Source organism: Melospiza georgiana, chromosome 1 (genome assembly GCF_028018845.1).
Source record: "Melospiza georgiana isolate bMelGeo1 chromosome 1, bMelGeo1.pri, whole genome shotgun sequence".
In the NCBI taxonomy this organism is placed as follows: Eukaryota; Metazoa; Chordata; class Aves; order Passeriformes; family Passerellidae; genus Melospiza; species Melospiza georgiana.
This window is the reverse complement of record NC_080430.1, coordinates 4,847,435-4,865,693: the sequence shown is the minus strand read 5'-3', so window position 1 is coordinate 4,865,693 and position 18,259 is coordinate 4,847,435. Positions and strand designations below refer to the sequence as shown.

Below are 18,259 nucleotides of genomic sequence, written 5' to 3'. Positions count from 1 at the left end.
ACAGTAATGGTAAAATATTAAGTTCCTTTAAGCTTCCCAAAGGGAGATATTCAGCTATCAGAGAGGAAAACAGATACCACTCTTGGGGAGAGAAAGCTGCTTGGGCTTCATGGCCTGTGTGACACCAAACATCAGAGAGGAGGGGAGATGCAAAATCCTCAGCTGGGAAAAATCACAAAGCTGGAGCTCAAATCTGAGAAGGCACCAGGAATGTTGCCCTCAGTTAAGTCTTCACTCCATGTGGGTTCTCTGCTGGGTAATAATGCACTGATGGAGAAGGAGATGGTGCATAAATGCTGAACTTTCATCAGGCTTTACTCCTCTGTGGATTCTCTGAAGCTTGAGAAGCATTTTCACAGCCACAGTGCTGTTCCCTTAAAGGAATCAGACTCCATTAGTTCTGTTGTGCTTGGGATGTCCTGTTTATCTCCTGCATTATGAATGTCTTTTTTTGGAGGGTTTTTCAAGCTCTGGGCTGTAAGGTCACTCCTCAGCTACCCCACAGTGTGTAGGGGAAAATCTGGGCTACAGAAAGTTGTCCCAGGAGCATATCAAGTTAAATATATTGCTGAAAGACTTGCCTGTAAGAAGAGACAAGATTTTTTAAGGGGGGGAAAATAACAATGACATTTGCAAAGGAAGAAAGCTGTAAATTTCCAGCATGGAAAAGTGCCTTTCTGTCTTTGGAAAGCAGAATTGAAGCTAAATAGGGTGGGTAGGCAAACCATATTTCTGGAAGAGTAATTACTGTGCAGTGCTGGCTTCCAATCTGGGCTTGTCTCAGGCCATTTAACGTAACCTGGAATTACAGAACAGCATGATTTCTCATTTGAAATTTGATGATGTTTAATTAAAGCCTGGGATTTTAAATTTAGTCTGCCTTCACTGGGTTTGCTTGGCAGCGTGGGCTTGCTCAGATCTTCCTTAAACCTCAGGAGTGTTCTCAGCATCTGTGAGCACAGAGGGGGAAAAGTCAGGGCATGAGAAGTGTTGTGTCCCCTGCCTGTCCCCCATTACTGGAGAGTTGCCTTGCAGGGTATCTTTTTCAGCCTCCCAAACCCTTGCAAAACAAGTAAGGAATGTGAAAGTTTTTGAAAACAAGGATTGAAAGCAAAAAACTCTGCTAGTTTCAGATGGGGCTCGTTCAGTTTGGAATTCAGTGGAGTTGCCTGTGATAGAAAGGGACTGGGATCAGTGTCTTATGTATTTTTCCAGTCCTATATTCCTACACAGATAAAACTCCCACATGCTTGATGAGCATGTCTAATGTTCTTACACACAGAGCTCTGTTTTAATAAGCCTCAGATTCAACCTTGCAGCAGGCTGGCATGGGTAGTTTAGCAAATATTGCAGGTATGTGTGCAGGGAAGGCTTCAGACCAGAAAACACAGAGGACTTTTCATTTGAGCAGGGTGGCACTGTCTGCTTCGGTTCTGGGGTTTATGTGTGAGCTTTTCTTCTGGTTTGAAAGCAATTACCAGAAGTTCTGCAGCATTTCTGTTCTGAGCACACTCATGGGATATCTGCCAGATAGAAACCAGAGGGGGATGACTGAAACTGAGAGAAAGCTGGTAGCCCTGGAGCTGGCACAGCCTTTAAAAGCCAGAGGCTCTCCCTGGATGCACAGGAATGGGAGAAGCTTTCCCAGAGAAATGGGAGCAGCTGCTGCCCAGTGCACTCAGCCCCACAGAGGGGCACAAGGTGAAAGGCATGCCCACAGCCAGGGCTGGAAAATGGTGTTTGTACCAGATGAGAGGACTTCCAGTTGGAGTGTTTTGTTCATCCAGCTCCTCCAACCTCTCCCAAAGCTGAGGGGATGCAGATGCACGGGGAGCTTGGGTGTTTTGGGGGCAGAATGCTGCTGTTTACTGAGATTTCAGTTGTCTGTACCCTCCTTTTTCTCTCTTTGCTGCTTGCCCTTGCAGCAAGAGGACCCACTGTGTGTGCCTGGACTTTTCCTGGGCTCTCTGATTTCCATCCTGCATTTCTCAGCCTCCTGGGAAGGCATCTAAGAGAAAAACATCCTCCATTAACAGGTAGGACCTGGGCATACTCTCTTGCAGATGCATTTACTGCCCACATTTTGCCTTCCAGAGAGGACTTTGAGTGCGTGCATGACCTCTGGGTGCCCATTATCAGAGGAAATTATGCAGACTTTTAAAGAAATGTGGGGTTTTTTTGCAGTGGTCAGCACAAAAGCAGTAGTTTCAATGCACAAAAGAGTAGTTTCTATCCACCCCTCCTGCTCACCTCTGGCTGTGGCAGGCTGGATTTCCTCTTGGCTCACCAGAGTTGGGTTTTCCTCCTGCTTGTTGTTTTTAGGGAAGGCTGGGAAGGGGGCCTGAGGTGCAGGGTCAGGTGTGAGTGGGTGGCACGAGGGTGACATTCTGACAGTCTGGTGACAGTCTGGTGACAGTCTGACAGGCCCTGTCTGGAGCAGAGCTTGTGGAAGGTTGTCTTGGTTTGGAAAGACAGGAGTCTGCTAAGGAAGGCAGGAGTCCCCCCTGAAATGGAGAATGTAAACCCTCCCCACCCTTCCAAATTTCTATAAATTTTAAATTAAGGGGCTCTCAGGCAAAAATATGGGAGCAGGAAATAACAGTTCTTTAATAGGGAGAAGAAAAAAAATAAAAGGATAAAATAACCAATGCAGTACACTAGAACAACACTGACAGAGTCAGAACCCAACCTGACACCCTGTGGATCAGGGTGTTGGTGGCAGTCCCATTGGAATTGTGGCTCAGCCCTCCTGCAGTGTCAGGGGTGGTTCTGCTGGAGCAGGGATCCTGTAGAGAAGGATGGATTCTTCCTCTGAAGATCCAGTGGAAGGAGAGGCAGCTGCTGTTCCTCTGGGGAATCCAGTGGAGAAGCCGTGCTGGTGTCTCAAAACCTCTGGATTATATCTGGGTAGGAATGCTTGGCTCCTCCCTCTGGGCTCACATCTCCCAGTGGGATGATGCAGTTCTTATCAGCCATGCAGTGACATTCAATAGCTGTTATCAGCAATGTCCCCTCCTGAGGGAGGAGTGATTGTGGTCACTCAAAGAGAGAGATAAGGCAAACTGCCCACTTGACAAAGGTAATCTGCCAATGGAAAACAACTTGCATGGCAATCTTCACCAAGAGGTTGTTCCGCACCCCGGGGTAGGTGTGGTGCCAGCAAGCATCCTCTCCTCTCAGGAGCTTCATGATTCAAACTGGGTTTTCTGGGAAGATTCAGTCCAAGCCAGACCCTGGTTCATGGCTCTGGAGTGTCCTTGGGAAATGCAGCTTCTCTTTATTTTGGTTTCCATGTGTAAAGAAGAGGAATATTAATATTACCAGGCTGAGACGGATGTGGGGTGAGGTCATTGCTCAGCACCTGCCAAGATTTTTAAAGTCAGAAAGTTCAACTTTCCATGAGACAAACAATTCTCACTAACAGTTTACAGATATCTCCATCACTGGGAAATACTTCAGTGCAGGGTAGCTCTGGCAAACACTGTTTCAGGGCTGTGTTTACAGCCCCTAAGGCTGTTAATGCCCTTTTCTGGGGTCATTTTGAAAGGCCCAGTTTAAATGTTACAGCACTATATGCCTCAGCTGGTTTGGCTGATCCTGAGCTTTACCCTGATTAGCATTCATATTGGGCATTTTTTTGGAAGTTTTTCTGGAATTTGGAAGCATTGTTTCCTATGTGAGACATGGAAGGTTATTATTGGAGATCAAATTCTCACTTTGATCATTTTTTTTCCTGTTGAAAAGTAGATATTTTTCTGGATGACCTTTCTTATTTGACAGTAAAACAAATTAGACAGACAGTTCCATGATGCAAAAAGCAGGAGGTTTTTTTGGTGTTTAAAACTGCAGTGTGTCCCAACTGTCTAACATGATTTTATAGACTGAAAGAAAATAGAAGTCTCAGCTCAAAATATCTGACATCACATTAAGATCATTCTTGTAGCAGCTACTCCTGATCCAGATACGCTGAAGTGATTAAAACCCAAGCTGTTATGAAATATTATCACAGTGCAGCATAGTAACAGACCCTGTGCATTTCATCAGGGGAAGAAGGCAAGACCCACAAAGTTTAGTTTGATTCTACTCACAAGAAATTCTTAGGAGATATCGGTAGAAATCCCTAAAAGTATGCTGATGATGAGTTCAAAAATTATTATTGATACTTCTTCTGGAGTTCAGTGTTCACCATGACACACTGAATATTGAGCAAATCCATGACAATGAGTTTACCAAGCTTCTCTTGGGAGCTCTTTTCATTCTTTCCTTTATCCCCTTTTTAACCATCTGGAGCAGAATGTACTTTCTGTCATAAAAGAGAAATCAAACTGTTTCTGGCCGTGGCCAGGAACTCCTACAGGGTAAAGAGAGCTGCTCCAGCCTTGGCCAGATGGTGAAAAGCTTCTCCCAGGTCACCATCAGTTGTATCCCAGCACATTTTCCTCCTGCCAAAGCTCCATTGTGCTCTGTGGGAGCAGGAGGTGAGGTGGTGGCAGCTGCTCAGGGTGATTTGCAGCAGCTGGAGAGGTGGCTCAGAGCCTTTAGGAGAGGATTTCCCCCCTGCCACGTGCAGCAGAAGGTGTTTGGGTGTTCAGGCTGGGCAGTGACCTGGACAGGTTTCCTTACATCGCCCTGCAGCTGGATCCACACCTGCCTGCGCAAAGCTGACAAAAACAAGGACAACAAGATGAGCCTGAAGGAGCTCAAAGACTTCCTGAAAGAAGTGAACATTGAAGTGGATGACTACCACGCCAAGAAGATTTTCCAGGTAATGGGAGCAAGCAGAAGAAGGGTTTGCTCATTGGTGAGGTCAGGGTGTCCCACAGCTTTCAGCTTGGCTTGGAGAGCTCACCTAAAGTGAACTCCTGGTTTCTTTTCTTGTACCAAGGAAGGGCTCTCAGGTTTTGGTGCTCAGTAATTTATTGCCCGGAATAATTGATTCCCCCTGAGTTAGGCCAGCACAATGCTTTTGATGAGGGTGTGTTAAGATCTTTATTCATAATCAATGACTAATTCTGCCATGAAGCAGAAAATGAGTTGCAAACATGGATAATGCAAGAAAAAGGGAAACAAAATTGAAGTCTCAGGGGTCTCAGGAGTTTTGTGTGCCACAGCTGCATGTCAGTGCCTAAGTCTGGCAGAATTCTGTTTGGTTACAATTGTGAACCCAGATCCTCACCTTCTCAGAGGAGAGGGTTGCAAAATATCAGGTATAAACAAACAAACAAAAAATACAGTACAAATTCAGAAAAAAAACCTTTCCAGATTCATGATAGATACACAACATTGCACCCAAGCCTGGACTAGTCTGATTGATTTAATACTCCCAAGGCACATTTAATCTGGTCAGGGATGTACACTTCTAAATTCTCAAGATTCAGCTTGTTGGCTGAGCCTATCAGAAGATAAGAAAGGGATGAAAATTTCTCAGTTGTTAAGCTTTGGGTTTCTCTCTAGAGAATCCATCCTGCTGAGGTGAGATAAAACATCTGGATAATTTCCAAACTTCCATCCTGTCTGAAGCAGGATTTGAATTAATGTGTGTGCAGTTTCAGAAATGGTTTTTTTTCTGATCAGTGGTAAACACGTGGGTGGTTTTGGGCACCAGGCAGGAGTTCTCCTGCTCCTCCATGTGGGCAGGCAGCCTTCCCCAAAGGAGGTCCAAATTTCCTTGTCTTTGCTTTTTAGACATCTCTCTGCTCTTCAGGAATCAGGGGGAAGGTCATCAGCACATCTTAAAGAATTTCAGCTCACAAAATATTCCAGTTGTTGCCTTCTTTGGCTGGTGGATCCCATCCCATCCTTTATTCTCAGGAAGGTTCTGGAAGAGTGGAAATAAGGCTGGGAATCCCCTGGTTGAGCTGCATGTGTCCACTGGAAGGAGTTGCCAACACTTCCTTTGCAGTCTGTGCAGGTGAAGCCAGTGGGGAGCAGGGTGTGAATCTCCTCACCCCGAAGGATACATCTCACATATAGGAGATGAAAAATTCCCACATCTTCACACATCAACAACCTGAAAAAATCACCATTGTTTTGGTTTTTTTTTAAATTTTCCTTTTTTTATTTTTTTTTTTATTTTAGAGGCACAGTCTCCTCTTATTTAATGAACCTCTTCTGCTGTCCCAATAGTTACAAGGGAGCTCCAGGAGAGGAAACTTGATGAAATTAATCCTTTTTGCTTAAAGACTCCAAGTAATTGCTAAACCTTGATTCAGCCCGTGGAAATGCAGGGAGTTAGTTGAAGTACCATCATTAAGCAAGTAATTTAAAGTTTCCTGTATAGCCCCTGGAAAGAGAGGCACTTTGGAGGTTAATTCAGATCTCCTGAGGGCTGATTTGCCTCCAGGAAGGGTCTGTCCTGCTCTTAAAGCAATTACATTTTCAGTTTGCATCCTGCCTCAGCCTGGATGGAGCAGGGCATTACAGCCCATTAAAGGGTGATCTTTTCTGTCTCACAGAGTTTTTCTTCATTTAGTCACAGGAAGGAAGGGTGAGCAGGGGCTCAAGTGGGGGCTGCAGGGCATGTTCTCACATTATTTTTGCCTTTCCTCTCGTGACTCTGTGTCCACATCCAGGTCTGGGACACTGGAGTAAAACATATTGCAATGCAACCAGAAATGATGCAAAGCTGCTGCCATTGCTCACTTCATTTCAACCTGTATATTCATTCTGATGCATCAGAAAGGTGTTTTTGCTGCCAGGCCAAGGGTCATGCAGGGCTCATGGCTTGTGATGCATACATGGGAGGTAAAACACACTGTTTTGGGTTGAGATTCTCTAATTTGGACCTCTTGTAGCCAAAGCACTTTTTTACTGAGCATCTGATCTGTCCTGGAGTTTGACTCTGGTGCTGTTGCCCTGTTTTCATCACAGCCTTTAATGGCAACTAATGAATAAACTTCCCCAGGCACACACCACTTAAAATGCCAGTTTTCTAGGAGGAATATCTTGTCATTTTCCCTGTCATGTCTTAAAGAAAAGAACATTTGTAATTCACAACATCCCTGCTGTCTCCACCAGCTGCTTTCCCTCTTTATATTCCTTTTGCAGTTGCTAAGCATCGTGCTCAGCTCAGCTTGGGGGATCTGCCAGAGCCACAGAGCAGGATCACAGACATGGGAGGCAGTGAGGGAAAGGCAGTTCTTGAACTCTCAAACCTATTTTGGAGGTGTTTGCAGTACTGAGCATGTCACAGGTTGTCCCATCCCTGAGATGACCCTGTAGCTTCTGCCCAGCAGGTTCTGAAGTCAGGACAAGTTGAACTCTGTCACTTCAATTTGTGAAATGCTAGGCATCATGATAATGTTCTTTGGTTTTGTATGTGCTCCTTAAACAGATAGTGGAAGATTTGCAGGGGATGAAAGTCCCTTCTTATCATCTTGGGACGCTGCCAAAGCCACTGTGGCCATTGCTGAGATCACTGGCAGGGCTAGGCTGAGATTAGTGTGATTACTGGTTAAACTGAGACAGGCATTTTCATCATAAAAGCCAGGAAAATAGCTCTGTCACAGGGGATCAAAGATGGAAAGCAATTTAATTCCTCTGGTTTGACAAGCTGAAGAATTCTGCTAGGAACAAACAACAAAATTAATATCGGGATTTGCCACAGGAAAAAAAAAAAAAAAGCTGTTTCTGATGAAAAACTGAACCTGGGAGTATTTAAAATAAACTAGAACAGCTTGTTATTGGAAAAGCTGTGTCCTTGATGGAGACATTAACATGTCTATCTCAAGCTCCCCATCTTTCATGGTCAATCAAGTCCTTGGCTGTGGTGCTCTGTCACAGATGGTATCTACTGGAAAAGTTCAAACCCCAGAGGAAGATGGAGAACCTGAATTACAGCTCCTTGTGAGAAGATTATATCTGATTTGAAATCTGTGGGGATTTTGTTACCTGGCAGCTTTTGGATGAGAATGGAAAATTTCCATGCAGAGGTGGATTTTTTCATACCTAAACATGCACATTTGGGGGTTTTAAGTTGTTTTTGATGCCATCTTTGCCAACAGCCCTACTGTGAGTCTCAACAGCCTCTTGAGCTCTGAGCCACTAAGGTCAAAGGAAGGGTTCTTTTCACTTCCTGGATTTTTGGCTATACTCTCTATCATTATTGAATAGAATTAATTGTTTCCCTTTGTTCCCCCTGAGATTAAGATTCTTTTGACCCTTGATTTGTGCTTGGATTCTTTTGAGCTGTCCTGACTGAAGCACACCAAATGATGGAACTCGAGGCTGGTTGTTTTGAGCTCACTGACAATGTATAAATACCAATAACACTGACAATGTATAAATACCAATAACTGTAATTTTTATGACTATTGGCCTTGTCAATGAGAACCATTGTCATTGACCACGTGCTGGCCAGTAACTCTCTGCAATTATTTTGTGTTCTGCGTTGTGTAGCCCTGGTGCAGATTACGGCTGGCCTATGCCAGAAGGAAAGAAGGTTTTCACTCCTTCTCCCCTCTACGTTTACAGCACTGTGACAAGTCCAAAACAGAGGCTCTGGAGGATGATGAGATAGAGGAATTTTACAAGATACTGACAGAGAGGAAGGAAATAGACAGCATCTTCCAAGTGTACTCGGACCCAGAGGGGTTCATGTCCTGCCAGAACCTGGTGAGGTTTCTCTATGAGGTGCAGCAGGAAGAAGATGCTGTTGTTGCTGCGCCTGCCTTAATTCAGAGATATGAGCCCAATGAAAGAGGTAAGTTGAAAACCCTGGCTGGTTTGCCTCAAAATCTTGCTTTTTTTTTGATGACCTATGAATTGCATTGCTGTTGCTTTTTTCCATGCAGTCGTGTGCATTATTTTCTCCCCACAGCTGCTTCTGAAAAACCACTCTCCTAGGGGAGCATTAACATATTTATTTATTAAAATAAAATTGAAGAGAGAGATTTCCTAGCCTCTCCTCTGCTCTCCTCTCCTAGCATCTCTAGGAAATCTCTCTCTTCAATTTTATTTTGGGTGCACTGAACAGCAGAAGGGGGATTGGTACAGGTTTGACTAGAGGATGATGAAAACCCTGAGGGAAAGACTCACATGGGTTATTCAGGTGCCCAGACCTCCTGTGGCTTTTCAAGGCTGAGAATGGAGCAATATTTATGTTCTCCAGAAGCTGGGGTGGAGGCAGATGTCCTTGATGGTGGGCACCTGTGAAGCCGTCTGCAGATGGGATCTCTGAGCAGAGGCCAAGGGGGTGACAGCTGTTCGGGAGGCAGACACTGAGCTGTCTGTCTGCTCAGATTGTGGGTGAATCATCAGTCTGGAGCACCTTGGAGGATGGGTTCCAAGAGCCAACTCAGAATCTTGGGCTGGTTTTCCACTATCCTGATATTCCTTCAGGAGGGGGACAAGGCTTTGCAACTGTCAGGCTTTAGGATTAGGCTGAGATCTAGTTCAGTCCCTCAAAATGGGGAGTGATTTTGTAATTCCTCTTTGCAAATCATGTATTTAGTTGGATAATCTAGACAGGATTTATCTGGCTGTGTTTAGACATCTGACAGCTTCTCTGGGTTGGTGCAAAGAAACCTTGAAATGCTCAAGCAGAGATTTTCATGCTGTAAATCTCTGGAGACTGTGGAGAGATTTATTCATAATTGGTTAGCTGAGAACAGATGAGACAGATGAGGTAAGGTCTGTCTTTGACACTTTTAAGATGTTATCAAGGACAAGGAAAGTGTAATGAAAAACCACGTAAGTGTCATAAAAATCTGTGCTTGGGAAGGGCTTTAAAAGCATTTTCAGGCAGCTGAAGGTGTCATCCTTGTCTGGAGAACATTGAGGTCTTTGCTTGCACTGAATTCCTGGGGATCACATTTTGCCTCTGGGGTCTCCTGGAGGGCACCATGGTGAAGGTGAAGGCAGCACAACCTGGTGGCATCTCATTTTCACTGTGGGGTGTTCTGTGTGTTTGTCTGACAGCCAAGAGGGGCAATGCCATGACCAAGGATGGCTTCCTGATGTACCTGCTGTCAGATGAGGGGAACATCTTCAACCCCTCCCACAGGAAAGTTTACCAGGACATGACCCAGCCTCTCAGCCACTACCTGGTGTCATCCTCACACAACACCTATCTCATGGAAGACCAGATCACAGGGCCAAGCAGCACCGAGGCCTATATCAGGTAAAGAGAGTGGGTGTTTGTGTGTGTTTGGGAGTTAATCTCTTTCTTTCAGAAGACATAAGTGTCTGTGCTGATGGATGCAAGGATCAAGAAAACTCCCACCAGACCAGGTAATATGGGCTGGCCCATGTTTCCAGGGTGAGCTCTTTGACCTGAGTCTCATCTGGTGTCCACCTGAGTGTAGATGTATAATTACTGCATTTGGAAGCAGAATAAAATATCTGCAGTCACTGGAGGCTGGAGTACATCCCCCTGGCCTGGTGTTTTCTAAGCATGATGCTGAGGGGGTGTTGCATTCCCCAAAATATGGCACAAGAGAGTGCAAGGAGCTTACAAGGTGGAAAGATTCCTCCTGGGATAGGGCTGCAGGTCTGGGAGAAGCCAAAATGATGCATAGTGCCATGGTGCTTGTGCTCTGTGCTGCCTTTTGGGAGAGGCCCATGGCAGGGACTGTCCCCACAACCATGCTGGGGTTTATTTTGGAGAGTCCGCATTGGAGGTGGAATATGAGCAGGGGGAGTGATCAACAGAATTTGCACCTGATGCCTTTTTATCATCTCAGATATTCCCACAGCACCCTTGCACTTTAGGTGTTGTTTAGAGCTTTAGGTGTTGCCTGTGTCTGCCTTTAACAGCATCTGATGTCTCATGGCCAGAGGGGTGCAGTGACCTTTAGTAATTTGCACACCCACAATACATTACTGCCTGTTTTTATCAGGTGAGACAGTGTTTCCTCATGAGCCAGTTAATGGCTGCAGTTCTGCCTTTGTTTATGACTTATCTCATTCTCAGGAGCAACCTGACTGGAGTCACAAGGTCAAAAGTGTTGAGAGTGAAATCTGGCACAGGTTACTTCTCAGTAACTCTTTGAATTCATCTTACATAGTCTTAAAATTATAAATGTATGGATTGTAGAAAAAAAAAATCCCATTATTTTGGAACAGGTTTCCCAGAGATGCTGTGGATGCTCCATCCCTGGAAGTGTTCAAGGCCAGGTTGGGCAGGGTTGGAACTGGATGATCTTTAAGGTCCCTTCCAACCCAAACCATTGTGTGATTCTATTGCAATGAGTTAAAGGAATTGTGTGATCTGAAATGTTTAGGGAATTACTGTAAGAGAGACAAGATCACCTCCTAGATAGATGTGAGGGAATCTACATTTGAAAGTAAGTTTAAATGGAAGTATGGATATGTAGAGGGAGGAATTTCACATGGAAATTTAGTCTGTAGACTTGGTTTAGGAAACTGGCCCTCAGCAGTCTCCTCAGCCACGGTGGAGTTCCCAAAACTCCCTCCTTGCCTTTCTCCCAGCTCTGAGGATTGATGTCATATCAGATCTAGATGAAGAAATCACATCACCTAAACTTTGTGACCTGGCTTCTAAGGCTGACTGTCATTCTTCCACTGCAGCCTCTCTGGATTTTCTCTTCTCTTCACCATCTTTGGGGAAAGGCTTGGGGCACAGTCATCAGTGTCCTTTCTCATCTGACACTCGCTCTGTCTTATTCTTTGGATAATTCTACCTTGGACTTTCACTACCTTATTTCTCAGATCCTTCTGTGCTTCCCTTGCTCAGCCTTGAGCTCTCCTTGCTGACACCAATTCCACCTGATCCCATCCTTTATCTCTTTCCTGCCTTTCCAATCTCCTTTCTTCTCCCTTGCTCCTGAACTTCCCTCCAGTGTTCCCAGGCAGTGCCTGTGCCTGATGTAGCCCCACCTGGAGATGGAGCAGGAGGTGTGGAACCCAACCAGTCCCTTCTTTGTTTCCAGAGCCCTGACCAAAGGCTGTCGCTGTGTGGAGCTGGATTGCTGGGACGGCCCCAACTCGGAGCCCGTCATTTATCACGGCTACACCCTCACCTCCAAGATCCTCTTCAGTGATGTCATTAAGGCCATCAAGAACTATGCATTCCAAGTAAGGAAGAGGAGGGACTTTGTCTCATGTTGCACAAGCAGTAGAGCTCTTTCCTCCCAGCAGAGAGCAGAAGCAATGACAGCTTCACCTCATGGGGACAAGAGAAATTCCTGCTCCTTCTGTCTGAGCATCCATGCTCTGCTTCCTGCAGAGATCCATCCCTGGGGTTTTTGGACAGGGAGAGCCCCATCCGAGGATGAGTTTGAACCTGTGCCAGCACAGCTTCATCCTGGACCATCCTGTGCATTTTCACTACAATGAAAATTATGCTCATAATCTTGAGCATACCTGGTGGGAAACGCCAGCAAGCCCATGATTTGTGTGGCTTTGATGTCTAAGGGTCTGTTTAGAGGAACCCTTGTGCATGTTTTAGATGTGAAGGGCTGCTTTTATTCTGCTTTAAAAGGGATGAACAGGGCTGGATTCTTGTATGGCAGCAGGCTTCAGAAAATCTTAGGTCTGTCCAGACTCACTGGACTCTGCTGTTTTCCTTCAGTGCACTGGGGAGCTGGTGCCAAGTTTTGTTTGGGCCATAAAGGAGTGACAGTGACAATAATGACAATGCCTTCAGCACACAGAATGACCTGGGGAGCACAGGGAACTAGACCAGGCCTATGCAGGAATGAAAGATTGATATCACTTAAGGGTTTGAGCAAACCCTGTGATTTCAAACCCCCTTCCCAGTTCTTCCTCTGAAGGTGAGTAGGAAGGTGCTCTGGCCCACAGTGGAGAATGGAGGCACAGGGGCTGTGAGAGGCAATCCTGACCCATCCTGGTGCCTTCTCCATTGGACCATCATCTCTGGAAGGCATCAGCACGGATCTGAGTAACTGCTTTAACAAATTCCATTTTTAACAAATCCTTGCTTTAGGAGGATATCAGACCCTCCTGTTGACATCCCAGAGACAGCAGCACTGGGGTTCAAACCTGTTGCTGTAGACTGGTGAAAGCACAGGGTTCACTGATGGTGTGTGTTGCTCTCTTGCTGTTCCAGACCTCCCCATACCCTGTCATCATCTCCCTGGAGAACCACTGCAGCGTGGAGCAGCAGAAGGTGATGGCCCAGCACATGACCACCATCCTGCAGGACATGCTCTTGGTCGCCCCAGTCGATGGAAACAAGTCCCAGTTCCCCTCCCCAGAGGTAAGCAAGGCCACTCCAGCACTTTCTGTGCCTTCTGAGGGTTGGGCAAGAGGGGAAGTTTTTGTTCTTGCTGAGCGCAAAGCTCAAAACTCAAGGGGAAAACCACTGCAAGGAGCCTGAAGGTGTACTAAAAACAAAGTGTCCTGCCATTGAGAGTGTCCTGGGGGAGTTACTGGGAATGGCCTGGGTTGGTGGGGATGGAGATGTCCATGGAGGAAAAAGGGAAGCAGGAATCTGCCTAGAGATGCCCCTTTTATTCCCAGGAATAAAATATCCCCTGGCAGCTGACAGGCTGGGAGCTGAGCCCTGGCCTTGCAAGAGGAAAGAGATACACAGCACTCAACGGTGGTTCACCAGTATAAATCATTAGAAATCGTTAGCTGACAGAAAAAAATGGAAATGGAATCTTGATATGGAAAATATGTCTCCGAAACAGGAGCCAAAAGGAAACACTAATCTATTTCCACCCATGTGGTTTGTGCTTGCTTTTCTCTTTCTTTCTTTCTTTCTTTCTTTCTTTCTTTCTTTCTTTCTTTCTTTCTTTCTTTCTTTCTTTCTTTCTTTCTTTCTTTCTTTCTTTCTTTCTTTCTTTCTTTCTTTCTTTCTTTCTTTCTTTCTTTCTTTCTTTCTTTCTTTCTTTCTTTCTTTCTTTCTTTCTCTCTTTCTCTCTTTCTCTCTTTCTCTCTTTCTCTCTTTCTCTCTTTCTTTCTCTCTCTCTTTCTCTCTTTCTCTCTTTCTTTCTCTCTTTCTTGTCAAGTCTTTCTTTCTTTCCTTCTGTCTTTCTTTCTGTCTGTCTATCTGTTTTCCTTAGCACTTAGCAGAAACAGACTCCTGTAGGGTTAGCTGTAGGTTAGTTCCCTTTAAATTGCATTTCTTTGCTCATTCCCCAAAACTTGGATGAACATGCCTAGTCAGACTTGGAAGGAGTTTGTGGGTGAGATAAAGCTGGCAGTCAGCAGGGGAGAAAGGAGAGGGAAACAATCCACCCAGAATATTTTCTATATTATTTCTCCTTCCTTTATCTCCTTTCTCTTTCTGACTTTCCCCTCTTCTTTAGGAGTGTCATGCCTCGTTTGATGCAATGCCTGGCACAGAGGGAAGCTGCTCTGGGCTGGTCCCTAAGCACCAGGGCAATAAATTAGGATGAATTGTAATTTTTACTGCTGCTGCTTCAGCAGGACCTTGGCTCTGGCACAGACAAGGTGCCTCCATGGGAGAAGTGACTCTGCCAGGGTGAGGACACTCTTTGAGAGATCAATCTTTGCGGGCTCTCACTGAGCTGGAAAAACACATCTTGACTGTCCCCTCCTGACTTGTTATTTATCCTGGTGCAGGATCAGGAAAAGTGCTTGATGGCTTTTCAGCTGATGGCACTGATAGGATGAGAGAAAGGAGAAACACCAAGCGAAGCAGTGTGTGATTTGTGAGTGGAAGGGGATGACCCCAGCTTCCCAAAGATGTTTTTCCCATGCCTGTGCTCATCTAACCTGATTGTGATTGTGCCAAAAAGACACTTGGCCCAGCTGAACACAGTGCCCAGATCCACCCTAGGGGATGGATTTGGGCTGATCTGCTCCATTGCAGGGATTGATCCATTTAGTTTAAGCACAGAAAAATTGCCAATGTTGCAACACCTATCCTTTTCCTTCTGGTACTTTTCCTCTGCCTTCATGCTGTGTGAAGTAGGACAGTGCAAAGGGCTGAAATGCTGATTATTTGGGGGTGTAAAATACATTGAAACTGAAATATGAGGGAAAAAACAAACAAACAAACCAGGAACCTCTTGGCTTTTCCCTCCCTTGTTGACAGGAGGAAACCAGGGACAACAAGGGTATTTTTTATATCAGGAAAAGGGTGGGATCTGCCACTGGGCAAAGGGCTGGAGGTTGTAAACACAAACAGTCGAAGGATTGCTGCCGATTGTGTCAGCAGGGCAAGGTTAGTAATTAAAGCAAGATTGACACGGTTTGGATTGGTGTTAACGATTCACACCACAGCCCGGGGCAGGAATCTGATTTATTCAGCTCCATTCAGGAGCAACGTTGGGCTACACAGATTATCTAAATACCTCCCCCAGGCTGCTGTCTTTGGGTCCCAGTAGTGAATTATGTGAAAAACCACAGACAGGCAGCACCAGGGTTGGAGGGAGGAGCTGCTGGTGGGTTCTTGTCCTTCTGTCCCATCCCTGATCTTCACAGGGGTGTGCCGGGGCCCCTTGGCCCTGTCCCTACATTCCAGCTAGAAGTGCTGCAAAGTCACAGTCCTAGAATGAGACTAACACTGCTCCCAGTGTTGGAACTATTCAGTGTATCCACGTGTCTGAAACCCCTACAGTTCTGTGTTCCTGGAATTCCTTGTTTATGAGGACAGTGGCTTTGGGCATTACCCACACATTTTGTGTCAATGTGGCTTCAGGTCCATCTGCACATCTCTGTTTCTCCATCCTTACCCCAGTTTGTCTGCAGTGCATCTTCTTGCATAAGTTCTTGAGCTGAGTTTCCTTCAATCTTCCAAAACCTCCTTCAGTAATGTGTTTGTTCCCCTTTTCCTGGAGTCTCTCTTCATCCTCTGGTGCCACTCACTGCTGGTGCAACACCTCAGTTTGCAGCTGAAGGACTTGCAGAGATGGAGATGTGACACCAGTTAGTGCATCTGATTCTCCTTGGGAATGTGAACATGTTATTCCTCACAGCTTCCAGAAGTCTGCAGAAGTGGATACCCTGGTGAGGAAAATTAATCCACAAACACCAGAGGTTTATGTCCAAAAAGGAGACAGAGGAGTCCTTTTACTTTATTTGAATAAAGGGAGAGGCCATGGGGCATTCCCCTGGGATCTCTCAGATTTTTGGAGGATGCAGCCTCCCTTTTAATCCCGATTTCCTGGCAGCATTTCCCTTCTCTCTTTCCCCATTTCTGAGGTACTTGAGAGGTACAGACTTCGCAATACACCTGATACCAGAGATTCCCCTCTAATGTAAAACCCTCCCTTTTATTTTTCAATTCTTATGGAATTCAGGGATTTTTCTTCTCCATTGTTTCTTTCATCTTTCAATGTCTAATTTCATTTATCAGCAAACCTAAAGCTTATTTGTAAAAGCAAATATCTTTTTCCATTTGTCAATCAGTGGAATCCTTCCCATTGTTTTTTTTATCTCCTAGTGCTAGTTTTATCTACCACAGCTTGTTTGTAAAGACAAATCCATGATTCTTCTCATCCTCATCCTGAGAGTGGGATGTCAGGAGGCAGTGGTGACCCTGTGTATCCATGTACCTCACTTAGGGCTCCTTTGGAGAAACAGTCTGAGGTGTGGTCAGCCTCCTCCTCCTCAGTGTTTGTCCAGAGGAGGAATCACACCCTGGGAGTGTTTGGTTTTCTCTGTTGACTCTAAAGGAGGTGCTGAAGCCACTCAGAAAGTTTGCTGAGATGGATCACTTTACAAATCCTCCATTCCCACTGAGGTGAAAACTGGAGCTCAGACCTTGCTGTGGCTCTCAGGGTGCTCCTAGGGGCAGGAAGCTTTCGGGTGGGATAAATCTCTGTATGCATGACTTTTAAAATCCTCTGCTCATTACAGCTCTGCTGCTTCTGATAAAGTCAGTGTTTCCTTTAAGATGGTTTCCATATCCCAGTGTTGTCAGAACCATTTCACCTGCAGAGCTGAGCTTGTTCAGTGTGCAGTGGAAGAGGTGGGAGAGCAGATGAGCTCCACTTCAGGGGGACCAAGGAATGCCATTCACAGGGCAAGAGCTGCATCTGCTCCAGCAGCCACTCCACTGTGTGTTCTCAGTGCAGTCCAATGTCCTTGTAGCCCTTCCTGAGGTTGTACTCCACCTTGGGCTTCCCACAGACAGCTGGAATGGCTTTATGGCCCACTTGGAGAATGTTTATTGGGTATTTCAGCTATTGCTTCCTCCTAAGACAAGGGATCTGCTCAGCAGAGCTGAACTGATGAGCTGAGTGTGTTTTGCCTCAGGCCAGAAATACTTAATATCACATGAAGGGGAACCAGGAGAGATGGAGCAAGGGCACTGTGTATTTGTGACTGTCTATATCAGCTTATTGAAAACCTCAGTAAAGAAGATAAACTTGCAGATTTAGGACTTTACTTCCTCTGCAGGGGGAATTCACTGCAGTGCTGCTGCAGGATAGCAGCTTTTGCAGGAAATGGGGATGAAAATGCCTCTCTTTGGGGTGAGACTCACCCTTTTTTTTTGACAAATAAGCAAATGGATCTCCTCTGCGTTAGGTGGCACATGGCCTGCTCTCCCTTGTAGGCATAGGAGCAGTGCCCATGGGGAGCATCTGCCCCATATCCAAGGTTTCCCAGAGGAACCAGAGGCTGGATAGGATAAACAGCAGCACTGAGGACCTGCTGCTGCAGCCCTGGAATGGGTTGTGGTGAGGAGACACAGAGGAGGCTGTGTTGCTGTGCCTTCCCTCATGATGTTCTTCAGCCATGTAGGGTTGGTCTGTGCCAGGAATTGCACCTCCCACTTGTGTGCAGGCTGAATGGGAGTGATGCCTTGAGAAGGCTGACCTAGAACAGAGCCTACACAGAGCTAAAGAGTAAGTTAGGTATTTATTAAATGGCCTCAATGGATCCACCCTGGGCAGCACAAGAGCCCAGCCCAAAGTGAACCAAAATGGTCCCAAAATGCACGAGCGCTCCCGGGGTCTCTCCCTTGGGTCAGTTCTGCTCCATTTGCATCTTGCAGTTCATTGTCCCATTCCAGCTTTAGCCCATGAAGTCCCATCCTTGTTTTCTCTCTTCAGTTCACGTTGTTGGTGCTCTTGGGCCTGAAACTTGTATTGGTTGTCCTTGGTTCCCACCTAGAGCAGGAATTGTTTTGTCTCCCTACTCTATGCAGAGAGCCCACCATCCCCTAAAATGAAGCTCAGAACTACACACTAAAGCAGCACAGAATCTGGAAAACGTGGAAGCTAAAACTTAAGGCATAATTTCCCCCCTTCAGGGGCTTGACAAGATTTAAAAAGCTTAATTACCTGCTGGTAATTAAGAATCAAGTGGGCTGACCCAAATACCTTATCCTTAGTTCTCCACTGCTGAGCTGTTTGGG

The 18,259-nt window shown here is 45.7% G+C and overlaps 1 protein-coding gene across 2 annotated transcripts in view; it reads left to right on the top strand.

The window, feature by feature from the left end:
- Positions 1 to 18,259, top strand: part of PLCD1 (phospholipase C delta 1) — a 56,060-nt gene that overhangs the window by 26,408 nt on the left and 11,393 nt on the right. For both annotated transcript variants that reach the window (XM_058023602.1, XM_058023596.1), the window contains exons 4-8: positions 4,636 to 4,765; positions 8,473 to 8,701; positions 9,919 to 10,120; positions 11,892 to 12,036; positions 13,031 to 13,180. In XM_058023602.1, the coding sequence (XP_057879585.1) occupies positions 4,636 to 4,765; positions 8,473 to 8,701; positions 9,919 to 10,120; positions 11,892 to 12,036; positions 13,031 to 13,180 (856 nt within the window). The remainder of the gene's footprint in view (positions 1 to 4,635; positions 4,766 to 8,472; positions 8,702 to 9,918; positions 10,121 to 11,891; positions 12,037 to 13,030; positions 13,181 to 18,259) is intronic.